Raw genomic sequence first — 22,593 nt, 5'->3', positions numbered from 1 at the left:
CCCAAAACCTAAAATCCAAAAAAAAAAAAAAAAAAAAAAGTAATTTACTTGTGTTCTTCAGGTACAATAACAACAACAATAGGACATTAACATTCATTAAATGCTTACTGTGTGCCAGTCCACTCTGCTACCATGACTGAAAGGTTTTACTGAATTTTCACCATGGCCAGAACAATATAATCAGAAATGTTTAATGTCTATTCAAAGATGCAAACATTAGGATGCTTAGCAGATGGCAAATGCTGTAGTTAAGTTAATGAATCCTCAAATCTCACTGGGTTTAAACATCATCAAAAAAATCAGTCTCATATAGTTAAAGAATATTATTATACATATCTTTCATTAAATGAGCAAATGGAATGGCAGAACTTATGATAAGTTTATGCAAATGTATGGATGAGTCAGAAACAGTCAGATATCCTGGCTTCTATTGAAACTGTCCTTCAATGAAATTGTCTCTTGAGTTTAATGTTATTCATTAAAGCAGAAAATCGAAACTATATTAAAACTATAAAAGAAGTTTACTTTTTATATGATTTGTCAGTGGAAAAAGAGAGCAAATCTATTTTTGGACAGTAGGAAAAATAATGTGACTCACATGACTGTTAGCTTGGGGCTGATTCCTATAACTTTTCATAATTTCTTGAAAAGTTCTTTCTTCTTTTGTTACCTAAGGAAAATAAAAACTGCATTTATCAACTGCTTTTTGAAAGAAAAATGGCTCTGAACAAAAACTTTAATTATAAGTTGGCACTGAGAGTAGCCTTGCAGAAAACCATTAACCCCAGACCAGTCCATGACTAAAAACCACTAACATTTATGATTTTTTCTACCTTTAAAGTTCAGGCTTTGTGGCCTGTGGGGACTCACTTAATAGTTTCATTGATCAAAAAGCACTGAAACTGCTATAATGTGACTTTACTAAAATGCATTTCTTTATATAAAAAATGATATAAGCAAACTCAGATCTGTTGAATCCCCTGAAGTCTCTAGTTTTATTAATTTTAAAAGTACTTACTTAAAAGTAAATTAACTATATACTAAGGATTGAAAGTACTTCCCAGTGATTCTCCATAAAACTGAGTAGCTATTATAGGATTAGGTTCTAACATTTCAGGACAGACTATAGGGTTTCTTTTCTTTTTTTTTTTTTTTGAGACAGAGTTTTGCTCTTGTTACCCAGGCTGGAGTGCAATGGCATGATCTCGGCTCACTGCAACCTCTGCCTCCTGGGTTCAAGGGATTCTTCTGCCTCAGCCTCCCAAGTAGCTGGGATTACAGTTGCAGGCCACTACACCTGGCTAATTTTATATTTTTAGTAGGGACGGGGTTTCTCCATGTTGATTAGGCTGGTCTTGAACTCCTGACCATATAATCTGCCCACCCCAGCCTCCCAAAGTGTTGGGATTACAGGCATGAGCCATTGTGCCCGTCCGTTTCTAATGCTTAGACAGAAGTCACAGTGGTGGCCAAAAGGAAGGAAATGGATTAGTGATTCAAAAAGGAATTCCTTTCGGTATCTCTGTGATCATAAACTTCATTTAAGTTACTCTTTTCCCCTGCTTCACTGTCCATTAGTGCTAAACCTTTCTCTATAATGAAATGCTAGAAATGGCAAAGCCTGAACTCTGACTTCTGGAAAACACACACAATTAGTTAGCCTGAACTCTGACAGTCTTCTGGAAAATATGATTTATCTTTTAACTTTTTACAAATAGAATTTTGTATTTGCCACTACTGTAAGTCTGAACTTTAAATAGACGCTCGGACTAGTGTTTCATATCCATCAGCTTATTCATCTTTGGCACCTGTTTCACCCCAGTTGCTTTTCCAGAACTACTACCTTCACCATGAAGCTCCATGAGTTTTCCCAATTCAAATTTGGGCTTCTTCAGCATTTTTACTTTTCTAACTAAGGCATCATGGAAAGGATAAATAGATTGGCAAGCCTTTTCTATGGTTTTTTTCTAATGCTGTCTAGAATCAATTTATTGACCACTTCCTTCAAGTCATTTGTCTGCACCTCTTGGGTCATGATTTCCATCATCTTCTTATGGATTTGGTGGACCTGTTGGTACTGAACACAAGAAGTCTTCTGTATCTGATATGTTTTTTACTAAAACCAACACAGAACAGTTGAAGAAATAACTGCTTTTTTTTTACTTTGGTAGTTTTGACATCGACATGAGCATTGACCATGATATGCCATTGGAACACACATTGACCATGGAACACACTTTGTCACGAGTAAGATCCACGCCATGGAAGTTAGGCAGTTTTTGTCCTAAATATCTTTAGTAATCAGGTTGAGTTTTCTAACTGAGACTTCATGATTCTGCAAATCAGCAAGATTCAATTCAAACACATGACTCTTGAGGCTATCAGATGCAATTTGGTTCCTTGAGTCCTGGTAACTAGTGTCTTTCCAGTATTTCTTCTATTGAACATAGCAGATATTTTTATATTATACCAATATTTCTTAAAAAACAGACCAATCATTTTCTTCTTGGCTCCGTTTTTGCTCCCTTATGTAAGGTGATTGTTCTTGTCAACTGCCATAGTTCTACAGTAACAATTATTAAGACCTATTTTTTACAGAGATTTCAAAAAGGCATTGTGGGAGGAGGGTCACAAAGGAGTTTAAGAACATATCCTCTGTCTCAAAAAGCTGAAAAATCAAGTCTTAACTGTATATATCTGCTAGGACTGCCTGTGGCCAGTAAGGTCAAGACAAACGTGTCAGATATATCAGAATTTTAAAAAACAAGCAAGATACATTATTCTATAACTTAAAACACGTTGTAGCAACTAGAAAGTAAAATGCTCTTCTGAGTCAGCACAATAAATCATGAGAAAGCAATACGCAACATGGTATAGAAACTTTTATTTATTTATTTATTTTGAGACAGGGTCTCGCTCTGTTGCCCAGGCTGGGGTGTAGTGTCATGATCTCAGCTCACTGCAGCCCTGGGCTTCTAGGTACAAGAGATCCTCACACCTCAATTATCTTTGGTAGAAAAACACCTATAAACTGAGCTTAAAAACTAATTTAAGCTACTCAATAATCTAACAGAAAGCCTCTCAAGTAGCTGGGACTATATGTAAGCCACAACGCCCAGGTAATTTTTATATTTTTTGTTGAGACGAGGTTTCACCATGTTGTCCAAGCTGGTCTCAAACTTCTGAGCTCAAGCAGTCTGCTCACCTTGACCTCCCAAAGTGCTGGGATTATAGAAGTGAGCCACCATGCCCAGCCTCTTCTTCCAATTTATACATTACCTTTGCCATGATATAAAAGGCACAAAGGAGGAGCTGATCCAAATGCCTGTCTTTCATTAGATCAGGGCAGTGAACTAAAGTGAATTCAAAACACGTCCATATCTTCCTTCGCAACTCATTTGAAACATCCAGTTTTAGACATAGATCACGTAAGCGTACACTTGCCAAATGATAGACCTAAAATGGAAGGTAACATATTGATGCAAAATGCCAAGTAAATCATTTCTCAAAAAAATTTCTTTTTTGAAATGGAGTCTTGCTCTTGTTGCCCAGGCTGGAGTGCAGTGGCACAATCTAGGCTCACTGTAACCTCCGCCTCCCAGGTTCAAGTGATTCTCCTGCCTTAACCTCCTGAGTAGCTGGGATTACAGGCATGAACCACCATGCCCAGCTAATTTTTTGTATTTTTAATAGAGACGGGGTTTCACTATGTTGGCCAGGCTGGTCTCGAACTCCTGACCTCAGACGATCCACCTGCCTTGGCCTCCCAAAGTGTTGGGATTACAGGCATGAGCCACTGTGTCTGGCCTCAAATTTTTATGTCTTACCATGAACATGGGCTTCAGGCCAAGATTAAAAAACATACTGTTAATATACTAAATTAAGTAACATTTCTGTTCTATAGGACTAGTTCACTGCTGTGGCAGGAGGATATAGATTAGAGCAAAACTACTTAACATTTTTTAAGATGTCATCTGTTACTCTACGCTGCCAACTATGTAAAGTAAGAAAAACTGAAATGTAGGATTTACCTGCATCATGACAATTATGAATGCATAATTTTTCTTTCTTTTTTTTTTTTTAGGTGGATTCTTGCTCTGTTACCCAGGCTGGAGTGCAGTGACACCATCTTGGTTCACTGCAACCTCTACCTTCTGTGTTCAAGCAATTCTCCTGCCTCAGCCTCCCGAGTAACTGGGCTTCTAGGTGCATGCCACCACTCCTGGCTACTTTTTGTATTTTTAATAGAGACAGGGTGTCACCATGTTGGCCAGGCTGGTCTTGAACTCTTGACGTCAAGTAATCCATCCACCTTGGCCTCCCAAAGTGCTGGGATTACAGGTGTGAGCCACAGCGCCTGGCTGAATTTTTCAAAGCTCAGAAGTCTGTCTATTCTCTTTGGGTTCAGGTAAAATTCCTACGAAGCCTAACATGCCAAATAATAAATGTCTGACTCCAAAAGAGTCAGAAAGCAAAACCATTTAAAAAATTGCTCCTATATTCTACACTGTTTTTATGAACACAATGGGAACAAAATAGGAATGTTAAAATAAATAAGATACAAAGTTTTTTTTTAAGCATGTCAAAGTAAGTTCAGTTCAATTCCCTGAGCCTTTTATATATATTCTTTATATGAACTGATACTAATGCAAATGGCCCTAAGATCCTGCAGGATTGTTTTGTTATTTTAAGAAGTGATAACCCTGGTGTGATATTCCTAAACAAGACTATTCTATTCAAATTTTTCTTATTTTTTTTGAGACAGGGGTCTCATTCTGTAGTCTAAGTTGGTAAGCTGGAGTGCAGTGGCACGATCTTGGCTCACTGCAACCTCTGCCCCCCAGGCTCAACTGATTCTCGTGTCTCAGCCTGCCAGGTAGCTGGGACTACAGACACATGCCACTATGCCTGGCTTTTTTTTGTGCGTGTTTCAGTAGAGACGGGGTTTCACCATGTTGCCCACGGTGGTCTCAAACTCCTGAACTCAGAGGATCTACCCACCTTGGCCTCCCAAAGTGCTGGGATTACAGGTATGAGCCACTGTGTCCAGCCCAAACTATGTCTTTAAATGTCCAGAGGGAAAAAAAGAGAGAAAGAAGTTACCCCTTACAGAAAATTATCTTTGGCAGAAAAACACCCACAAACTGAGCTTAAAAATTAATTTAAGATGCTCAGTAATCTAATATAAAGAAAGACAAATAGTGGACTCCAAAGTTGCCAGTGATTTATTTTATAGCAGACAATTTTCTGCATCCTCTCCCCTTGTTTCCTCAGCCATGCTGAGGAAATGGTAGGGTCAGAGCAGAGGGAAAGAGCTAGAACTCCAGATTCATAACAGGAGAAAATAGGAGATATAGTCCTGGCTAGAAGAATTTTAAAAATATGTAATTAACTAACACTTGGTAAAGTGTCTCTTATAGAGCTGATCCAATGCTTACAGATACATGTATGCTGGGAAGGCTTTTGAGTCTAACAAAAAATTCAGTCAATTCTATTTAGGCATAGAACACCAGCATCACACTGAGTTCAGCACAGATAATCATTATAATTTATTCAATGAATGGTTTTGAATTTATTATAGATTCAGACATTTCAGTTCCTTTTACAGTATTTTCTAGCTTCTAATCTATATGGAGTAGGTTATATTTAAATGAAAGGAAAAGTACATTAGATTCTAAAACAACATTCAAAGTAAAGAATTCACCAAAAAAAAGCCTTATTTCTGTCAAACTTAGATTAATTATCAAAGCAGAAATTTACTATTTTGAAAATTAAAAATGGGAAGTGAATGGAGAAACCACTGTATTTTCTCTTTTTTTGAGTCAAAGTCTCACTCTTCTGTTCAGGCTGGAGTGCAGTGGCATGATCTTGGCTCATTGCAACCTCCGCCTCCCTGGTTCAAGAGATTCTCCTGCCTCAACCTCCCGAATAGCTGGGATTACAGGCACATGCCACCACGCCTGGCTAATTTTTTTTCTATTTTTAGTAGAGACAAGGTTTCACCATGTTGGCCAGACTGGTCTTGAACTCCTGACCTCAGGCAATCTGCCTGCTTTGGCTTCCCAAAGTGCTGGGATTACTGTTGTGAGCCACTGCGCTGGGCCTATAGTTTCAAGTTCTGTTTTTTAAACAGTCCTTAGGCGTAGGAAGGGGTGGAGGGACAGAGGAGAGAAGCCAGTAAAAGTGATGAAAAGAGCAAGGCTCTCTCTTAACCATCTTACCTGCCAATCAAAGCAGCCCTGCTTTTACGTTTTGTTTATACTTCTGGAGACTATTTCATTCAAAGAAGGGGTTTCCCTACAAGATAAAATTTCTTGGATAATCAGCTGCTCCAAAATCCACAATGTAATGAAAATAAATGAGCTATAATTGAAAGGAACAGAAGACAAAGAATGGTTGTAGAAGCTATAAATATAAGTTGATTTCCAGTTTCTGCCTCCTTTTCAGCATTAACAGAACCCTTGACATTTACACCCAGCTTCCTGTAATAAAGGCTATATTTGCCCCCTTGAAAATTCTGGCTGGGCATGGTGGCTCATACCTGTAATCCCCGCAGCTTGGGAGGGTGACGTGGATAGACTGCTTGAGCCTTGGAGTTTCAAACCAGCCTAAGCAACTTAGCAAAACCCCTTTTCTACAAAAAATTTAAAAATTAGCTGGGCGTGGTAGCCTGTGCCTATTATAGTCCCAGCTACTCAGGAAGGTGGATATGGGAGGATCGCTAGAGCCTGGAAGGTTGAGGCTGCAGTAAGCCATGATCTTGCCACTGCACCCCAGCTTGGGTGACAGAGTAAGACACTGTCTCCAAAAAGGAAAAAAACCCCACCAAATTCTAGAAGTGGCTATATGACTACTTAATGGAAAATAAACAGCACTGGTGTATGTAACTTCTAGGACAGTTCTGAATGTGAGGAGGCATGCTCTTTTTCTTCCTGCGGGCTAGAATGCAGATATGGTATCTGGAAGGGAAGCAGTCATGATGAATTGAGTTAGAAATCTTATGTTGAGAATGGCCAAAAAAGCCTTGAAGGGACCTGTGTTCTTAATGATAGTGATAACTATAGTAGTCCCACACTACTTATACAGACTTTATGTGAAAGATAAATTCTTTTCTTATTTAAGCTACTATTATTTTCAAACAGCTAAATCATAATATAAGAAATAAATAGATGATCGCTATGCCCAAGGTCAGAAAACACATTAGAGGTACTGTGAAAGAAACAGGATTTGAATAAAAACATAAAAAATAATCCTCACATTTTATCTTACTAAAAAATGATCTAGGCCAGGCACGGTGGCTCATGCCTGTAATCCCAGCACTTTGGGAGGCTGAGGCAGGCAGATCATTTGAGGTCAGCAGTTTGAGACCAGCCTGGCCAACACTGGCTAACACTGTCTCTACTAAAAAATATACAAATTAGGTAGGCATGATGGCACATGCCTGAAATCCCAGCTACTAGGAAGGCTGAGGCAGGAGAATCACTTGAACCCAGGTGGGGGAAGTTGTAGTGAGCCAAGATAATGCAATGCACTTCAGCCTTGGTGACTGAGACTCTGTCTCACAAAAAAACCCAAAAAAACAAACTATCTAATTCAGAGTGTGGGCTGAGACTTTCCATGACAATAAGTGACAAAAGAATGGAGAAAAACATGATTGAAGCATAAATTATGGAAGATTTATTTAGCATGGAGAAAAAAGGACACATAAAAAATTATTACAAGAATAATTGGCTGGGCATGGTGGCTCACACCTGTAATCCCAGAACTTTGGGAGGCTGAAGTGTGAGAATCATTTGAGCCCAGGAGTTTGAGATGAGCCTGGGAAACACAGCGAGACTTCGTGTTTACAAAAAATAAAAAATTAGCTGGGTAGGTGGGGTGGTACACGCCTGTGATCCTACTACTCATGAGGCAGGAGGATCTCTTGAGCCTGGGAAGTAGACTGCGGTGAGCTATGATTGTGCCTCTGAACTCTAGTCCGAACGATAGAGCAAGACCCTGTCTCAAAAACACTAAAAGAACAATTAGGAGAGAAATACACTTAAATTTGCCTATAGTCCCAGCTACTCAGAGGGTAAGGAAGGAGGATCACTTGAGCCAAGGAGTTTGGGGCTGTAGCATGCAATAACTGTGCTTATGAATAGCCACTCTACTTCAACGTGGGCAACAGAATGGGCTAGCCAACCATCTAGTTGTGGGATGCATTGCAGTCATGTTTGGTTATAAATATCTGATTAATATGTCTATCTTATTAGAAGCTGATGATCAAAATGTGCTTGTAAGAGATAGGACAAGTTGAAGTTATGTCTAAGGTCAACCTTTTAGATCCTTTTCATTAATATCAAAATAATTTAGGCATTATAATAAGAACTGGTCATATTGCTAATTTAAAAGGTAACACACTAAATTTTATTTTTGGAGATAGGGTCTACTCTGTTGCTCAGGCTGGAGTGTAGTAGCATTTTCTTAGCTCACTATAGCCTCGAATTCATGGGTTCATGTGATCCTCCCACTTCAGCTTCCAGAGTAGGTATGGCACAGGCATGTGCCACCAAGCCCGGCTAATTTTTTAATTATTTGGTAAAGACTGGGTCTCGCTATGATACCCACAGGCTGCTTTGGAATTACAAGCCTCAAGAGACCTTCTTGCCTTGGCCTCTGAAAGTATTAAAATTAAAGGGATGAGCCACCATAACTGGCCTAGATTTATAATAAAAATTATGGGTCACAGCTGAGCATGGTGGCTCACACCTGTAATCCCAGCACTTTGGGAGGCCGTGGTGGGCGGATCATCTGAGGTCAGGAGTTTGAGACCAGGCTGGCCAACATGGTGAAACCACATTTCTACAAAAAATACAAAAATTAGCCAAGTGTGGTGGTGCACACCTGTCGTCCCAGCTGGGAGGGTGAGGCAGGTGAATTGTTTGAACCTGGGAGACAGAGGCTGCAATGAGCCAAGATTGGGACACTGCACTCCAGCCTGGGTGACAGAGTAAGACTCTCTCTCAAAAAAAAAAAACAAAACCAAAAATAAATAAATTATGGGTTTGGTATGGTGACTCACACCAGTAATCCCAGTGCTTTGGGAGGTCAAAGAGGGAGGATCACTTGAGCCCAGGAGGTCGAGGTTACAGTGAGCCATGATCATGCCACTGTACTATAGCTTGAGTGACAGAGCAAGACCTTGTCTCTAAAAATAAAAAAACAATTAAAAAAATGTAGCCTTCCCATAGTATCCCACTAATCTTTAGAATGAGTCTTTGCTAATTCATCCATGGGATCCAAGATGTATTTGTCCCACAGTGAACTCTATTCTACAGCAACATAACACAATGGAGTTTCAGTAACTTCCAGAGGCTGGCCAACTACTTAAAGTTATAGAAGAATACAAGCTGGCAAAAAACTAAGTTAGATCTGAAAACAAAATCAAATCCTGTGAGCCTGAGTCTAAACATAGCTTACCAAGATCATGATGCTCTCTTGAGAGGTCAAATGTATTTTTTTTTTTTGAGATGGAGTCTTGCTCTGTCGCCAGGCTGGAAGGCAGTGGTGGATCTCGGCTCACTGCAACCTCTGCCTCCCAGGTTCAAGCGATTCTTCTGCCTCAGCTGTCCCAGTAGCTGGGACTACAGGCAGGTGTCACCATGCCCAGCTAATTTTTTTGTATTTTTAGTAGAGACGGGGGTTTCACCATGTTGGCCAGGATGGTCTCGATCTCTTGACCTGATGATCTGCCCACCTTGGCCTCCCAAAGTGCTGGGATTACAGGAGTGAGCCACTATGCCCAGACCAAATATATTTTTTAAATGGCTAAAGGTACATTACTTGATAGCAAAGCCAGACAAAGAAAGCATAAGAAAAAAATACAGAACACTGTATTTTATGAATACTGGTGCAAAACTCCTCAACTAAATACTAGCAAAACAAATTCAACAGCATATGAAGAGGATACACACCATGACGAAGTAGAATTTATTCTTAGAAGACAATGATAATTTAACATTAGGAAATCTATCTGTGTAACACACCATATTATCAGAACAAAGGGAAAAAGGCTATATAATCATTTCAATACAGAGAAAGCATTCGACAAAATTTAACACCCTTTTATAATAATACTACTTAACAAGCTAGGAAGAGAAGGAAACTACCTAAACATAATAAAGGAGATACAGTCATCCTTTGGCATACATAGGAGATTTGTTCCAGCAGCCTCTGCATATACTTGAATCTGTGCATACTCAAGTCCTGCATTTGGCCCTGTGGAACCCCCATGTACAAAAAGTTGGCCCTTGGCCAGGTGCAGTGGCTAACCCCTGCAATTCCAGCACTTTGGGAGGACAAGGAGGGAGGATCGCCTAAGGTCAGGAGTTCAAGAGACCAGCCTGATTAATCTGGTAAAACTCTGTCTCTACTAAAACACAAAAATTAGCTGGGCATGGTGGTCTGCATTTGTAATTCCAGCTACTCAGGAGCCTGAGGCAGAAGACTTGCTTGAACCTGGGAGGGGGAGGTTGCAGTGAGCCGAGTTTGTGCCACTGCACTCCAGCCTGGATAACAGAGCAAGAGTCCATCTCCCTGCAAAACAAAAAAACAAAAAAACAAAAAAACAAGGTTGGCCCTCTGTATACACAGGTTTCACATTTCTCAAATATTGTATTTTCATGCTTTGTTCGCTTAATAACATCTGTATATAAGTGGATTTGTACAGTGCAAAAACATGTTGTTCAAGGGTCAACTATATAAAAAACCCATAGCTAACATCATACTCAAAAACTGAAAACCTGAAAGCTGTTCCTCTAAGATCAGGAGTAAGACAAGGATGTTTGCTTTCACCAATTTTATTCAACATAGAACTGGAAATCCTAGCCAGAGCAATTAGGCAGAAAGAGAAATCCAAATTGGAAAGAAAGAAGTAAAATTATCTAGGCTGGGTGCAGTGGCTCACGCCTATAATCCCAGCACTTTGGGAGGCCGAGGCGGGTGGATCATGAGGTCAAGAGATGGAGACCATCCTGGTCAACAAGGTGAAACCCCGTCTCTACTAAAAATACAAAAATTGGCTGGGCATGGTGGCGTGTGCCTGTAGTCCCAGCTACTCGGGAGGCTGAGGGAGGAGAATTGCTTGAACCCAGGAGGCGGAGGTTGCGGTGAGCCAAGATTGCACCATTGCATTCCAGCCTGGGCAAGAGCAAAACTCCGTCTCAAAAAAAAAGAAGTAAAATTATCTTTGTTCACAGATGACATGATCTTATATATGGAAAACCCAAACAACCTAAAGAATCCATAAAAACTAATAGAACTAATAAATAAATCAGCAAAGCTGCAAAATAAAAAAATCAATACACCACCACCACCACTTGTGTTCTTTTATATTAATGAACAATCTAAAAAATGAAATTAAGAAAACAATTCCACTTACGATAGCATCAAAAATAATATAATACTTAGGAATAATCTTAAGCAAGGACTTGTCTTACAAAAGACATATACTGAAAACTACAAAATATTGCTGAAAGAAATTAAAGAAGACACAAATGAACGAAAAGACATCTTATGGTCATGGACTGGAAGACTTAATATTCTTAAGACGTCAACACTGGCCAATGCAATCTCTATATTCAATGCAATCTCTATCAAAATTCCAACAATGTGTTTGCAGAAAGAGAAAAACCCATCCTAAAATTCATATGGACAGTCAAGAAATCCTGAATAGCCAAAACAATCTTAATAAAGAAAAACAAAGTTGGAGGTCTCACACCTCCTGATTTTTTTTTTTCTTTTTTTGAGACGGAGTTTTGCTCTTGTTACCCAGGCTGGAGTGCAATGGTGCGATCTCGGCTCACCGCAACCTCCACCTTCTGGGTTCAGGCAATTCTCCTGCCTCAGCCTCCTGAGTAGCTGGGATTACAGGCTCACGCCACCATGCCCAGCTAATTTTTTTTTCTTTTATTTTTAGTAGAGACAGGGTTTCACCATGTTGACCAGGATGGTCTCGATCTCTTGACCTCATGATCCACCCGCCTCAGCCTCCCAAAGTGCTGGGATTACAGGACACCTCCTGCTTTTAAAACTTATGATACAAAGCTATGGTTATCAAAACAGTGTAGCGCTGAATACCGACACACATATAGGCCAATGAATAGAATACAGAGCCCAGAATTAAACCCCCATGTCTATGATCAAGTGACTGTTCAACAAGGATTCTAAGCTCATTCAATGAGGACAGTCTTTTCAACAAATGGTGCTGGGAAAAGTTGATATTCATGTGCAAAAGAATGACTTTAGATCCTTATCTAACACCATATTCAAAAATTAAAATGGGCTGGGCGTGGTGGCTCACGGTGATAATTCCAGCACTTTGGGAGGCTGAGACGGGCAGATCGCTTAAACTCATGAGTTCCAGACCAGCCTGAGCAACATGATGAAACCTGTCTCTACAAAAAAATGCAAAAATAGGCTGGGCACGGTAGCTCACACCTGTAATCCCAGCACTTTGGGAGGCCAAGGCGGGTGTATCACCTGAGGTCAGTAGTTTGAAACCAGCCTGACCAGTATGGTGAAACTCCATCTCTACTAAAAATACAAAAATTAGCCAGGCGTGGTGACATGAGCCTCTAGTCCCAGCTACTTGGGAGGCTGAGACAGGAGAATTGTTTGAACCGGAGAGGTGGAGGTTGCAGTGAGCTGGGATCACACCACTGCACTCCAGTCTGGGTGACAGAGTGAGACTCCATCTCAAAAAAAACCCCAAAAAACAAAACAAAACAAAAAACTAGCCAGGCATGGTGGCACATGCCTGTAGTCTTAGCTACGTAGGGGGGTTGAGGTGGGAAGATCATTTGAACACGGGAGGTGGAAGCTGCAGTGAGCTGTGATTGTGCCACTGCACTCTAGCCTGGGTGACAAAGTGAGATACTGTCTCAAAAAAAAAAAAAATAGCTATAATAGGCCAAGCACGGTGGTTCACACCTGTAATCCCAGCACTTTGGGAGGCCGAGGTGGTTGGATCACTAAGTCAGGAGTTCAAGAACAGCCTGGCCAAGATGCGGAAACCTCATCTCTACTAAAACTACAAAAATTAGCTGGGCACGGTGGCAGGTGCCTGTAATCCCAGCTACTCAGGAGGCTGAAGCAGGAGAATTGCCTGAACCCAGGCAGCAGAGGTTGCAGTGAGCCAAGATCGTGGCATTGCATTCCAGCCTAGGTGACAGAGTGAGACTCCATCTCAGAAAATAAATAAATAAATAAATAATAGACACAATAAATGTAAGAGCCAAAAACTATAAAATTCTTAGATGAAAACATAGGGGAAAAGTTTCATAATATTGGATTTGGCAATGATTTCTTGTATATGACACCAAAAGCATAGACAATAAATAAAAAGAATAAATTGACTTTATTAAAAACTTTCATGTGTCAAGAACACTATCAACAGAATGAAAAGACAACCCATATAATGGGAGAAAATATTTGTAAATAGTATATTTTATAGGGGATTAATATCTAGGACACATAAAGAACTCCTACAATTCAACAACAAAACCCAAAAAAAGTAATTAGAGAATGAGCAAAAGGCTTGAACAGACATTTCTACAATGAAGATATATAGATGGGCAAAAGCACATGAAAAGATACTCAACATCACTAATCATTAGGGAAATGAAAATTGAAACTATAATAAGATGTGTCTTTATACTCACTGGATGGCCATTATCAAAAAAACAAATAAACCAGAAAACACCAAACATTGGCAAGGATGTGAAGAACGTGGAACACTTGTGCCTTGCTGGTAGGAATGTAAAATGGTCCAGCCACTGTGGAAAATGGTATCATGGTTCCTCAGAAAATTAAATACTGAATTACTCTCCCATTTCTGGGAATATACCCAAAGGAATTGAAAGCAGAGACTTGAATAGATATTCGTTGCTATTTTTTTTTCTTCTTAAGGCAGGGCCTTGTTCTGTTGCCCAGGCTGGAGTGCAGTGGCATGATCTCAACTCACTGCAGCCTCAACCTCCTGGGCTCACGTGATCCTCCTACTTCAGCCTCCAAAGTAGCCAGGTCTATAGGAATATGCCACCACACCTGGCTAATTTTTTTTTAAAATATTTTAAATTTTTGTAGAGATAAGGTCTCACTATGTTGCTCAGCATGGTCTCAAACTCCTGGGTTCAAGTGATCTTCCTGCCTCAACCTCATAAAGTGCTGGGATTACAGGCGTGAGCTACTGCACCTGGTCTGAACAGTTATCTGTACACAAATGTTCACAGCAGCATTATTCACAATAGTCAAAAGGTAGAAACAACCCAAATGCCCATAAACAGATGAATGAATAAGCAAAATATGGTATTAAAAAAAAGTATATTCATACAATGGAGTACTTTTTTCTTTTGTTCTCTTTTTTCTCTTCTTTATACAATGGAATATTATTCAGCCTTGAAAAGAAAGGAAATTCTGGCACAAGGTATAATATGGATGAAACCACATGACATTATGCTAAGCCAGTTACAAAAAGAACAAATACCATATGATTTCACTCATGTGAGGAACCTAGAGTAGTCAAATTCACAGAAACAGAAAGTAGAATAGTAGTTGCCAGAAGCTGGGGGAAGGGAGAAATGGGTACAGAGTTTCAGAATGGGAATACAAAAAGTTCTGGAGATGGATGGTAGCAATACTGAATAGTTGCACAACAGTGTGAATGTATTTAATACAATTGAACTATATACTTAAAAATGGTTAAAATGATAAAATTTGTTATGTATATTTAAAAAAAGGGACCAAAGTCTGTCTCTGTTACTCAATCTTTCTTCCACTGATTAAATGAACTCTTTTTAAATGCTATAAAAACACATACCTTTCTGTAAAATAGTGCTAAGGACCCAGTTCTCTTTGGTTTGCTTATTCCAGTTGGATGTACCTCTTGTGCTTTAGTCAGATTGGTCTGTTTTGGAGAAGCACCAATTAATGAATGAGCAGTAAGTGATACAGGACTCTTGACTTTGGAATCTTGATTTGTATTCATGGAAATAGGTATCAGCATGATCTCTCCAGCATCATTTGCAACACCTGAATGTATAAACATTATTAGAAATAATCTGCATATATTCTTGAAAAATTGTCAACTACATATAGTTTGTCAATTATATATACATACATTTGTGTGTATTAAAAGGCTACAAAATAGTAATTATAGGTTATGACTGAATTCTTATTGAGACAGGGTCTCACTTGGTCACCCAGGGTGAAGTGCAGTGGCACCATATCAGCTCTTTGCAGCCTTGACCTCCTGGGCTCAAGTGATCCTCCCACCTCAAGCCCCTCAAATAGCTGGGACTACAGCTGCAAGCCATCATGTCTGGCTATTTTTTTTTTTTTTTTTTTTGGGATAGAGTTTCGCTGTTGTTACCCAGACTGGAGTGCAGTGGCATGATCTCGGCTCACCCCAACCTCCACCTCCTGGGTTCAAGCAATTCTCCTGCCTCAGCCTCCAGAGTAGCTGGGACTACAGGCACACGCCACCATGCCCAGCTAATTTTTGTATTTTTAGTAGAGACGGGGTTTCACCTTGTTGACAAGGATGGTCTCGATCTCTTGACCTTGTGATCCACCCGCCTTGGCCTCCCAAAGTGCTGGGATTATAGGCGTGAGCCACCGTGCCCGGCCTGTTTTTTTTGTATATATTTTTTTAAGAGACGGAGTTTTGCCATGTTCCCCAGGTTGGTCTCGAACTCCTGAGCTCAAGTGATCTGCCTGCCTCAATCTCTCAAAGTGCTAGGATTACAGGCATAAGCCACTGCACCCTCTTGTGCTTTAGTCAGATAGCATTTTTTTTTTTTTGAGACGGAGCCTTGCTCTTTTGCCCACATAGGAGTACAGTGGTATGATCTTGGCTCACTTGAACCTCCACCTCTCAGGTTCAAGCAATTCTCCTGCTTCAGCCTCCCAAGTAGCTGGGACTACAGGCATGTACCATCATACCCAGCTAAATTTTTTTGTATTTTTAGTAGAGACAGGGTTTCACCATGTTGGCCAGGCTGGTTTAAAACTCCTGACCTCACGTGATCTGCCCTCCTTCCCAAAGTGCTGGGATTACAGGTTTGAGTCACTATGGCTGGCCCCTGCCTCCCCCAATATATATATATGTATTTTGAGACAAGGTTCTGCTCTGTTGTCCTGACTGGAGTGCAGTGGCACGATCATGGCTCACTGAAACCTCAAATTCCTGGGCTTATGATTCTCCTGCCTCAGCCTCCTGAGTAGCTGGGACCACAGACACACATCACCATGCCCAGCTAATTTAATTTTTTGTTGAGATAGGATATTACTATGTTGCCCAGTCTGGGTCTCAAACTCCTGGGCTAAAGTGATCCTCTTGCCTCAGTCTCTGAAAGTGCTGGGATTACAGGTGTTAGCTACCATGCCCTGCACAAATCCTTATTTTCTATTTCTTCCCTGAAACAAGAATATTGTTTTGTTTTCGTACTTTAAATTTACTGAAAAGAAGCAAATTTTGTTCTTTATTTTGTATGTGCCTGTGATGCGCTTATAGTTTAAATTTATTCAAAAAAAGCATTACAATTTTTTTAAGCACTTTAGATGTTAGTCAAAAAACAGAATTTTTGTTCAAACATACACATTGGAAAGCCCAGATAAGAAAATAAAAAGTAGCTCAGGAGTTCGAGACCTGGGCAACATGGTGAAACCCCATCTCTACCACAAATACAAAAATTAGCTGGGAGTGGAGGCACTTGCCTGTGATCTCAGCTACTCAGGAGGCTGAGGTGGGAGGATCACTTCAGCCTGGGAGCAGAGGTTGCAGTGAGCTGAGATCATGCTGCTGCACTCCAACCTCGGTGACAGAGTAAGACCCTGTCGCAGAATAAAAAAAAAAAAAAAGTAAAATAAGTATAAACAAAGAGTAAATTTATATAATTTGAAAATTTAAAAAACACTATAGATTTAAAACAAAAGAAAAGGTGGGGTACAGAGGATTTATAGGGCAATGAAACTACCCTGTATGGAGCTATAGTGACAGATACATGTCATTATACATTCTCAAAATCAAACTATTCAACACCAAGAGTGAACTCTAACCTAAACTATGGGCTTTGGGTAATGTGTCAATGTGGGTTCATCAACTGCAACATATGTAGCACTCTGGTGTGGGAAGGGGGGAATATAAGAAATACCTGTACCTTCCTCTGAATTTTGCTGTGAATATACAACTGCTCTAAAAAAAATCAAATCTATTAAAAAAAGAAAAAAAGTATAGATTCGAGAAAAAAATTATTTAGGAAAAACCATGTGATCTAATCCAGTAAGACATTTCTTAAATTTTTATCCAACTCAGAAAAAATAGAAAACAAATGCCTTAAAATGCTACCATGTAATGGAACTGTAACTTTATGTCCTGCTGTTCCTGTTACTGGGCCTGGGGCCATTGTTAGAAGAGTCTGACCAGGTAAAATTGATATATTTTCAGCGGCAATGCTTGAAGAAGGAGCGATTTTCAATTTTTTTCCTTCTGTTATGATCTTGTCCATAAGCATTTCCTTTGGGGGGTCTTCGCCAAAGAGTCTTCTCTTAGCGCTCCCTGCAGTAGGAGAACTGTAGCGTTCATGGACAGGAATTGGCGACAATGGTTGCATATCTAAAAATAAATAAATAAATAAATTTAAAACAGAAATGTATTCTAAAATAATAAATTAAGATTTATTCATTCACTGAATAAATTAGGTTTACTCATTCGTAATGAGTTACTATGCTGGGCATTAGCTAGACATGAATAACATAGCCTTTGCCCTCATGGGAGTAAGAAGTCTTCTGGGAGAAAGAGGCATAAAATAACTCATTACATATAAAATGTGAAAATTATGATCACTCATCTTCCTGGTTTCTTGAACCTCTGCCTATATTAAAAGAACAAAACATTAAGTATAAAGTAGTGGTTGAGAGGTAGAATGATATAAACACTAAATTTTAGTAGTAGTCCAATATCTCCCAATCCTAACTAGTAAAGAGCACCCAAGAAGAAGGGAAGAAAAGCAAAAATCAGTAATTTGAGTTGCAATTTTGCCCCTTCGTGCATATTTGCACTCCAAGCAGCTTAAGACAGTAGTTGTGGCTTTCTGATTTAATAAATATGGAATCATCTTTAAGAAATTCATCAGAAGATATGAGTAAAGATGATATAAATCTGCTTATCTTGCCTTAATCTGAGGATTGGCAGTAGTGTGTTGATCAAAAATAAAGTAAGAATTATGGATTTTGCCTCTCTTCCTGTGCTACCTTTCACAGTATCTGCTTTCCATTCCTCCTCTATTAGCTGCATGGGTTTTTCTAGCCCCTTACAACCCTACATCTTTTCCCACAATTATTCCCTCAACCTTACAGGTAGGTCAATAATATGCTTTTAAAGCAAACGTATTTATTTATGAGATGGAGTCTCGCTCTGTCGTCCAGGCTGGAGTGCAGTGGCACAATCTCGGCTTATTGTGACCTCCGCCTCCTGGTTTCCAGCGATTATCCTGCCTCAGCCTCCCAGATAGCTGGGACTACAGATACACGCAACTATGGCTGGCTAATTTTTCTATTTTTAGTAGAGACGGGGTTTTGCCATGTTGGCCAGGTTGGTCTTAAACTGCTGACCTCGGCCTGCCTTGGCTGGGATTACAAGTGTGAGCCACTGTGCTCGGCCTTCATTATTTATTTTTACATTCACTAGATTAATTAGATAGTCATGTAATCTATTTTCAAAACATGCTTAAAAGGTATTAAAATGATCCCCAGCAATGATTTAGAAACTCTCTGTATTAGTGAGATGACTGGGGACATAGTTATGGTTTAATAAAAATCTTTCCATAATTCTTGGGCTTATGAAAGTAGCTTCCACTGCCTGTCTTCAGTAAACAAGTGGAAATTTCTATAGTAGTTTCCATACTCCTTTACAAGAGTCCATCTTAATGCCCTGTAACTAAGAAATCCACATGAGCCCTTGAATCTGGCACATTCAAAGGTGACAATTCAATGGAAGACTCAAGTTGACACCATAAAGCAGCTGCAACTCCCTTGAAATGATCTCTTCTTAGCACAGTACTGGAAAAGCTATGGTGGATATTCAATAAGAATGTAATGAATATATAAATGAAAAGCTGATCCAAATTAGAAAGAAACATGACAATTTGCCAAGGTACAGAAAAAATGCTCACTCAGTTATAAATTATATGAGGAAGGTGGCAAGCACAGTTTAAACTATTTTTGGTAAGTTTTTTTAAAAAGAAAATAGGCCAGGCATGGTTGCTCAAGCCTGTAATCCCAGTACTTTGGGATGCCAAGGCAGGCACATCACAAGGTTAGGAGATCAAGACCATCCTGGCCAACATGGTAAAACTCCATCTCTACCAAAAATGCAAAAAAAATTAGCTGGGCGTGGTGATGCATGCCTGTAATCCCAGCTGCTTGGGAGGCTGAGGCAGGAGAATTGCTTGAAGTCAAGAGGCAGAGATTGCAGTGAGCTGAGATTGTGCCACTGCACTACAGCCTAGGCAACAGTGTGAGACTCTGTCTCAAAAAAAAAAGACAAAAAGAAAAAAAGAAAAGAATTCTCAATATTTCCAAGTTTTAAATTACAGTATACTAAATATTTTTACTATTTTTTCATTTCTGTAAACATTTTTAACAACTGACAGTAAGAAGAGTTTTTCTTTCTTTTTTTTTTTTAAACATTTCGACAAGATTGGTAAAGGTCAAAATGAAGTGAGCCTAACAGACTCCATCTTAAATGTGAGCCTGACCAACTCCATCTTAGCCTCACCTTCCCCACCAGTCTCCCTTCGGGTGCACAGCTGGGTCATGCTGTACCCAGGACCTTGTAACCGTTGTAACCACATCCTGCTCGGCAATTCCCCCGGCTATTGTGATTCCCCGGCTTAGTAAACAACAATTTTGAGAACCATTTACCTCCTGGTAACCAACTCCCCCTTCTAACTTACTTGTTTTGCTTCTGTAAAATTCCGCTTCAGCTAGGCTCCTCCTCCCCTCCCTAAAAATGGGTATAAAAGACTTTACCTCCCCTTCATCAGGGCCGAGAGGTTTTTGAGACTCTCAATTGAAACACAGAGTATGGCACTTTCCTTCTAATTTGCTTGGGTATAACAAAAAAACAATTATAATTATTCCCACTGATTAAAATTACTTAGTATTCACATCTTGTGCAATCTTTTTTTTTTTTTTGGAGATAGAGTCTCACTCTGTTGCCCAGGCTGGGGTGCAGTGGTGCAATCTTGGCTCTCTGCAACCTCTGCATCCTGGGTTCAGGGTTCAAGCAACTGTCCTGCCTCAGCCTCCCAAGTAGCTGGGACTATAGGCATGCACCACCATGCCCAGCTAATTTTTTGTATTTTTAGTAAAGATGGGGTTTCACTGTGCTGCCCAGGCTGGTCTTGAACTCCTGAGCTCAGGCAAACCGCCCACCTTGGCCTCCCAAAGTGCTAGGATTATAGGCATACAGGAGTGAGCCACCACAGCCAGCCTCCTTTTTTTTTTTTTTTTTTGAGACGGAGTCTTGCTCTGTTGCCCAGGCTGGAGTGCAGTGGTGCAATCTTGGCTTACTGCAACCTCCACCTCTTAGGTTCAAGCAATTCTCCTGCCTCAGCCTTCCAAGTAGCTGGGATTACAGGTGTCCACCACCATGCCCAGCTAATTTTTATGTTTTTAGTAGAGATGGAGTTTCACCATGTTGGAGAGTCTGGTCTTGAACTCCCAACCTCAGGTGATCCCCCCACCTCGGCCTCCCAAAGTGCTGGAATTACAGGCATAAGCCATTATGCCTGGCCTACAATCGCTTTTATGATCCTGCATTGCATATAAAGCAAAGACTGCAGACAGACAAACATACATACACAATCACACAGACTCCAAAAATGGGTGTATCGTACTATGTAACCTGAATACTTGTTCATCTAAGATTTGTTAAGGGATACTATGTGGTCAGAAGATTTTAACTGATTTTTTAAAATCCAAGAGCTGTATAACCCACAAGATGCACACATCAGCTTGCTACGTCACAAGAGAAAATAAGGAAGAATGAACTAAAATCTTTCCATTGGTAAGTCTCAAAATGAACTACTTTAAGAGTAGAAATAAGTAGTTTATTAGATGAACTTAATGAACCTCCCCTTCATCAGGGCCGAGAATAAGAATTCTGTTTTGCTTTAAATGTTTTTCTACCGAGACCTACACAGGCAAAGGAAGAATATAAATTTGGGAAATTTGGAAAACTAGGTATTTAGCTTAGTGATATACTTGGGCTGTGTCCCCACCCAAATCTCATCTTAAATTGTAGTTCCCATAATTCCCATGTGTCGTGGGAGGTAATTGAATCATGGGGGCAGGTCTTTCCCATGCTGTTCTCCAGATATTGAATAAGTCTCATGAGATCTGGTGGTTTTATAAAGGGGAGTTCTCCTGCACAAGCTCTCCTGCCTGCTGTCATGGAAGACTTGCCTTTGCTCTTCCTTTGCCTTCCACCATAAATATGAGGCCCCCCCAGCCATTTGGAACTGTGAGTAAATTAAACCTCTTTCCTTCATAAATTACCCAGCTTCAGCTATGTCTTTATCAGCAGTGCCAGAACAGATTAATACACTTATCTTTTTTTTCCTTTCTTTTTTTCTTTTTTTTTGGGGGGGAATGGGGGAGTGGGGTCTCACTATTTTGCCCAGGCTTGGCTCCAGCACACAATCCTCATTCCTTCTGCCACAGCCTCCTGAGTAGCTAGGACTACAGAAAGATGCCATCATGCCTGATTTTAGCTTATTTAAACAGTTTCCCATTAGTATTCAGGAAAGATTACATACATTTATTAAATAAACTACATTTGAAATTCTATTAATATAGTATACACTATAGTATATAATATATATAATAGTGTATAATATAGTATACAATGAGCTACACAGGGGTGCTAGCACAAGCATCAAGCTCCTTTTCAAATCCTGATAGAGAAATCTGATTTCTGAATAATATACTCACAAGACTTAAAATTTTCTCTCAAAAAAAAAAAAAAAAGACCTTTGTTACTTTTTTGTTACTCTCCCAATGTTGAACCTACCTCTTCGAAGACTCCCACTGTCAGTTCGAACTTCCTTGACTCTTGGATGCACTAGAGGAGACATTGGCATCATGGGAAGATGTCTCTGTACATTTCCTCCATTTCCTGTTTCAAAGTTATTTGGGAATATAACCTATAGAAAACAAAAACCCTCTGCTTTACATACAGATAAACTAACTGATTAAAACGTAGAAAAAAAAATTCTTTTTTTTTGAGATGCAGTCTAAGTCTGTCACCCAGGCTGGAGTGCAGTGGCATGATCTTGGCTCACTACAACCTCTACCCACTAGGTTCAAGTGATTCTCCTGCCTCAGCATTCCAAGTAGCTGGGATTACAGGCGTGTGCCATCATGCCCAGCTAATTTTTATATTTTTAGTAGAGACAGAGTATCATCACATTGGCCAGGCTGATCTTGAACTCCTGACCTCAGGTGATCCACCCACCTCAGCCTCCCAAAGTGCTGGGATTAGAGGTG

General features: G+C 39.9%; 1 protein-coding gene across 5 annotated transcripts in view; it reads right to left on the bottom strand.

Moving 5' to 3' along the window:
- RBL1 (RB transcriptional corepressor like 1) overlaps nucleotides 1-22,593 on the bottom strand; it is a 90,583-nt gene that overhangs the window by 19,892 nt on the left and 48,098 nt on the right. For 4 of the 5 annotated variants that reach the window (XM_054256856.2, XM_035297979.3, XM_078370983.1 and 1 more), the window contains 5 exons: nucleotides 22,118-22,250; nucleotides 17,390-17,656; nucleotides 14,861-15,072; nucleotides 3,280-3,456; nucleotides 599-670 (listed from right to left, as the gene is read on the bottom strand). In XM_054256856.2, coding sequence (XP_054112831.1) covers nucleotides 599-670; nucleotides 3,280-3,456; nucleotides 14,861-15,072; nucleotides 17,390-17,656; nucleotides 22,118-22,250 — 861 coding nt within the window. The remainder of the gene's footprint in view (nucleotides 1-598; nucleotides 671-3,279; nucleotides 3,457-14,860; nucleotides 15,073-17,389; nucleotides 17,657-22,117; nucleotides 22,251-22,593) is intronic. The other variant, XM_035297980.3, reaches the window with a different exon arrangement.

The sequence above is a fragment of the Callithrix jacchus genome, chromosome 5 (assembly GCF_049354715.1).
Source record: "Callithrix jacchus isolate 240 chromosome 5, calJac240_pri, whole genome shotgun sequence".
NCBI lineage: Eukaryota > Metazoa > Chordata > Mammalia > Primates > Cebidae > Callithrix > Callithrix jacchus.
The sequence above is the reverse complement of the archived record's forward strand: the minus strand, read 5'-3'. Positions and strand labels throughout refer to the sequence as shown.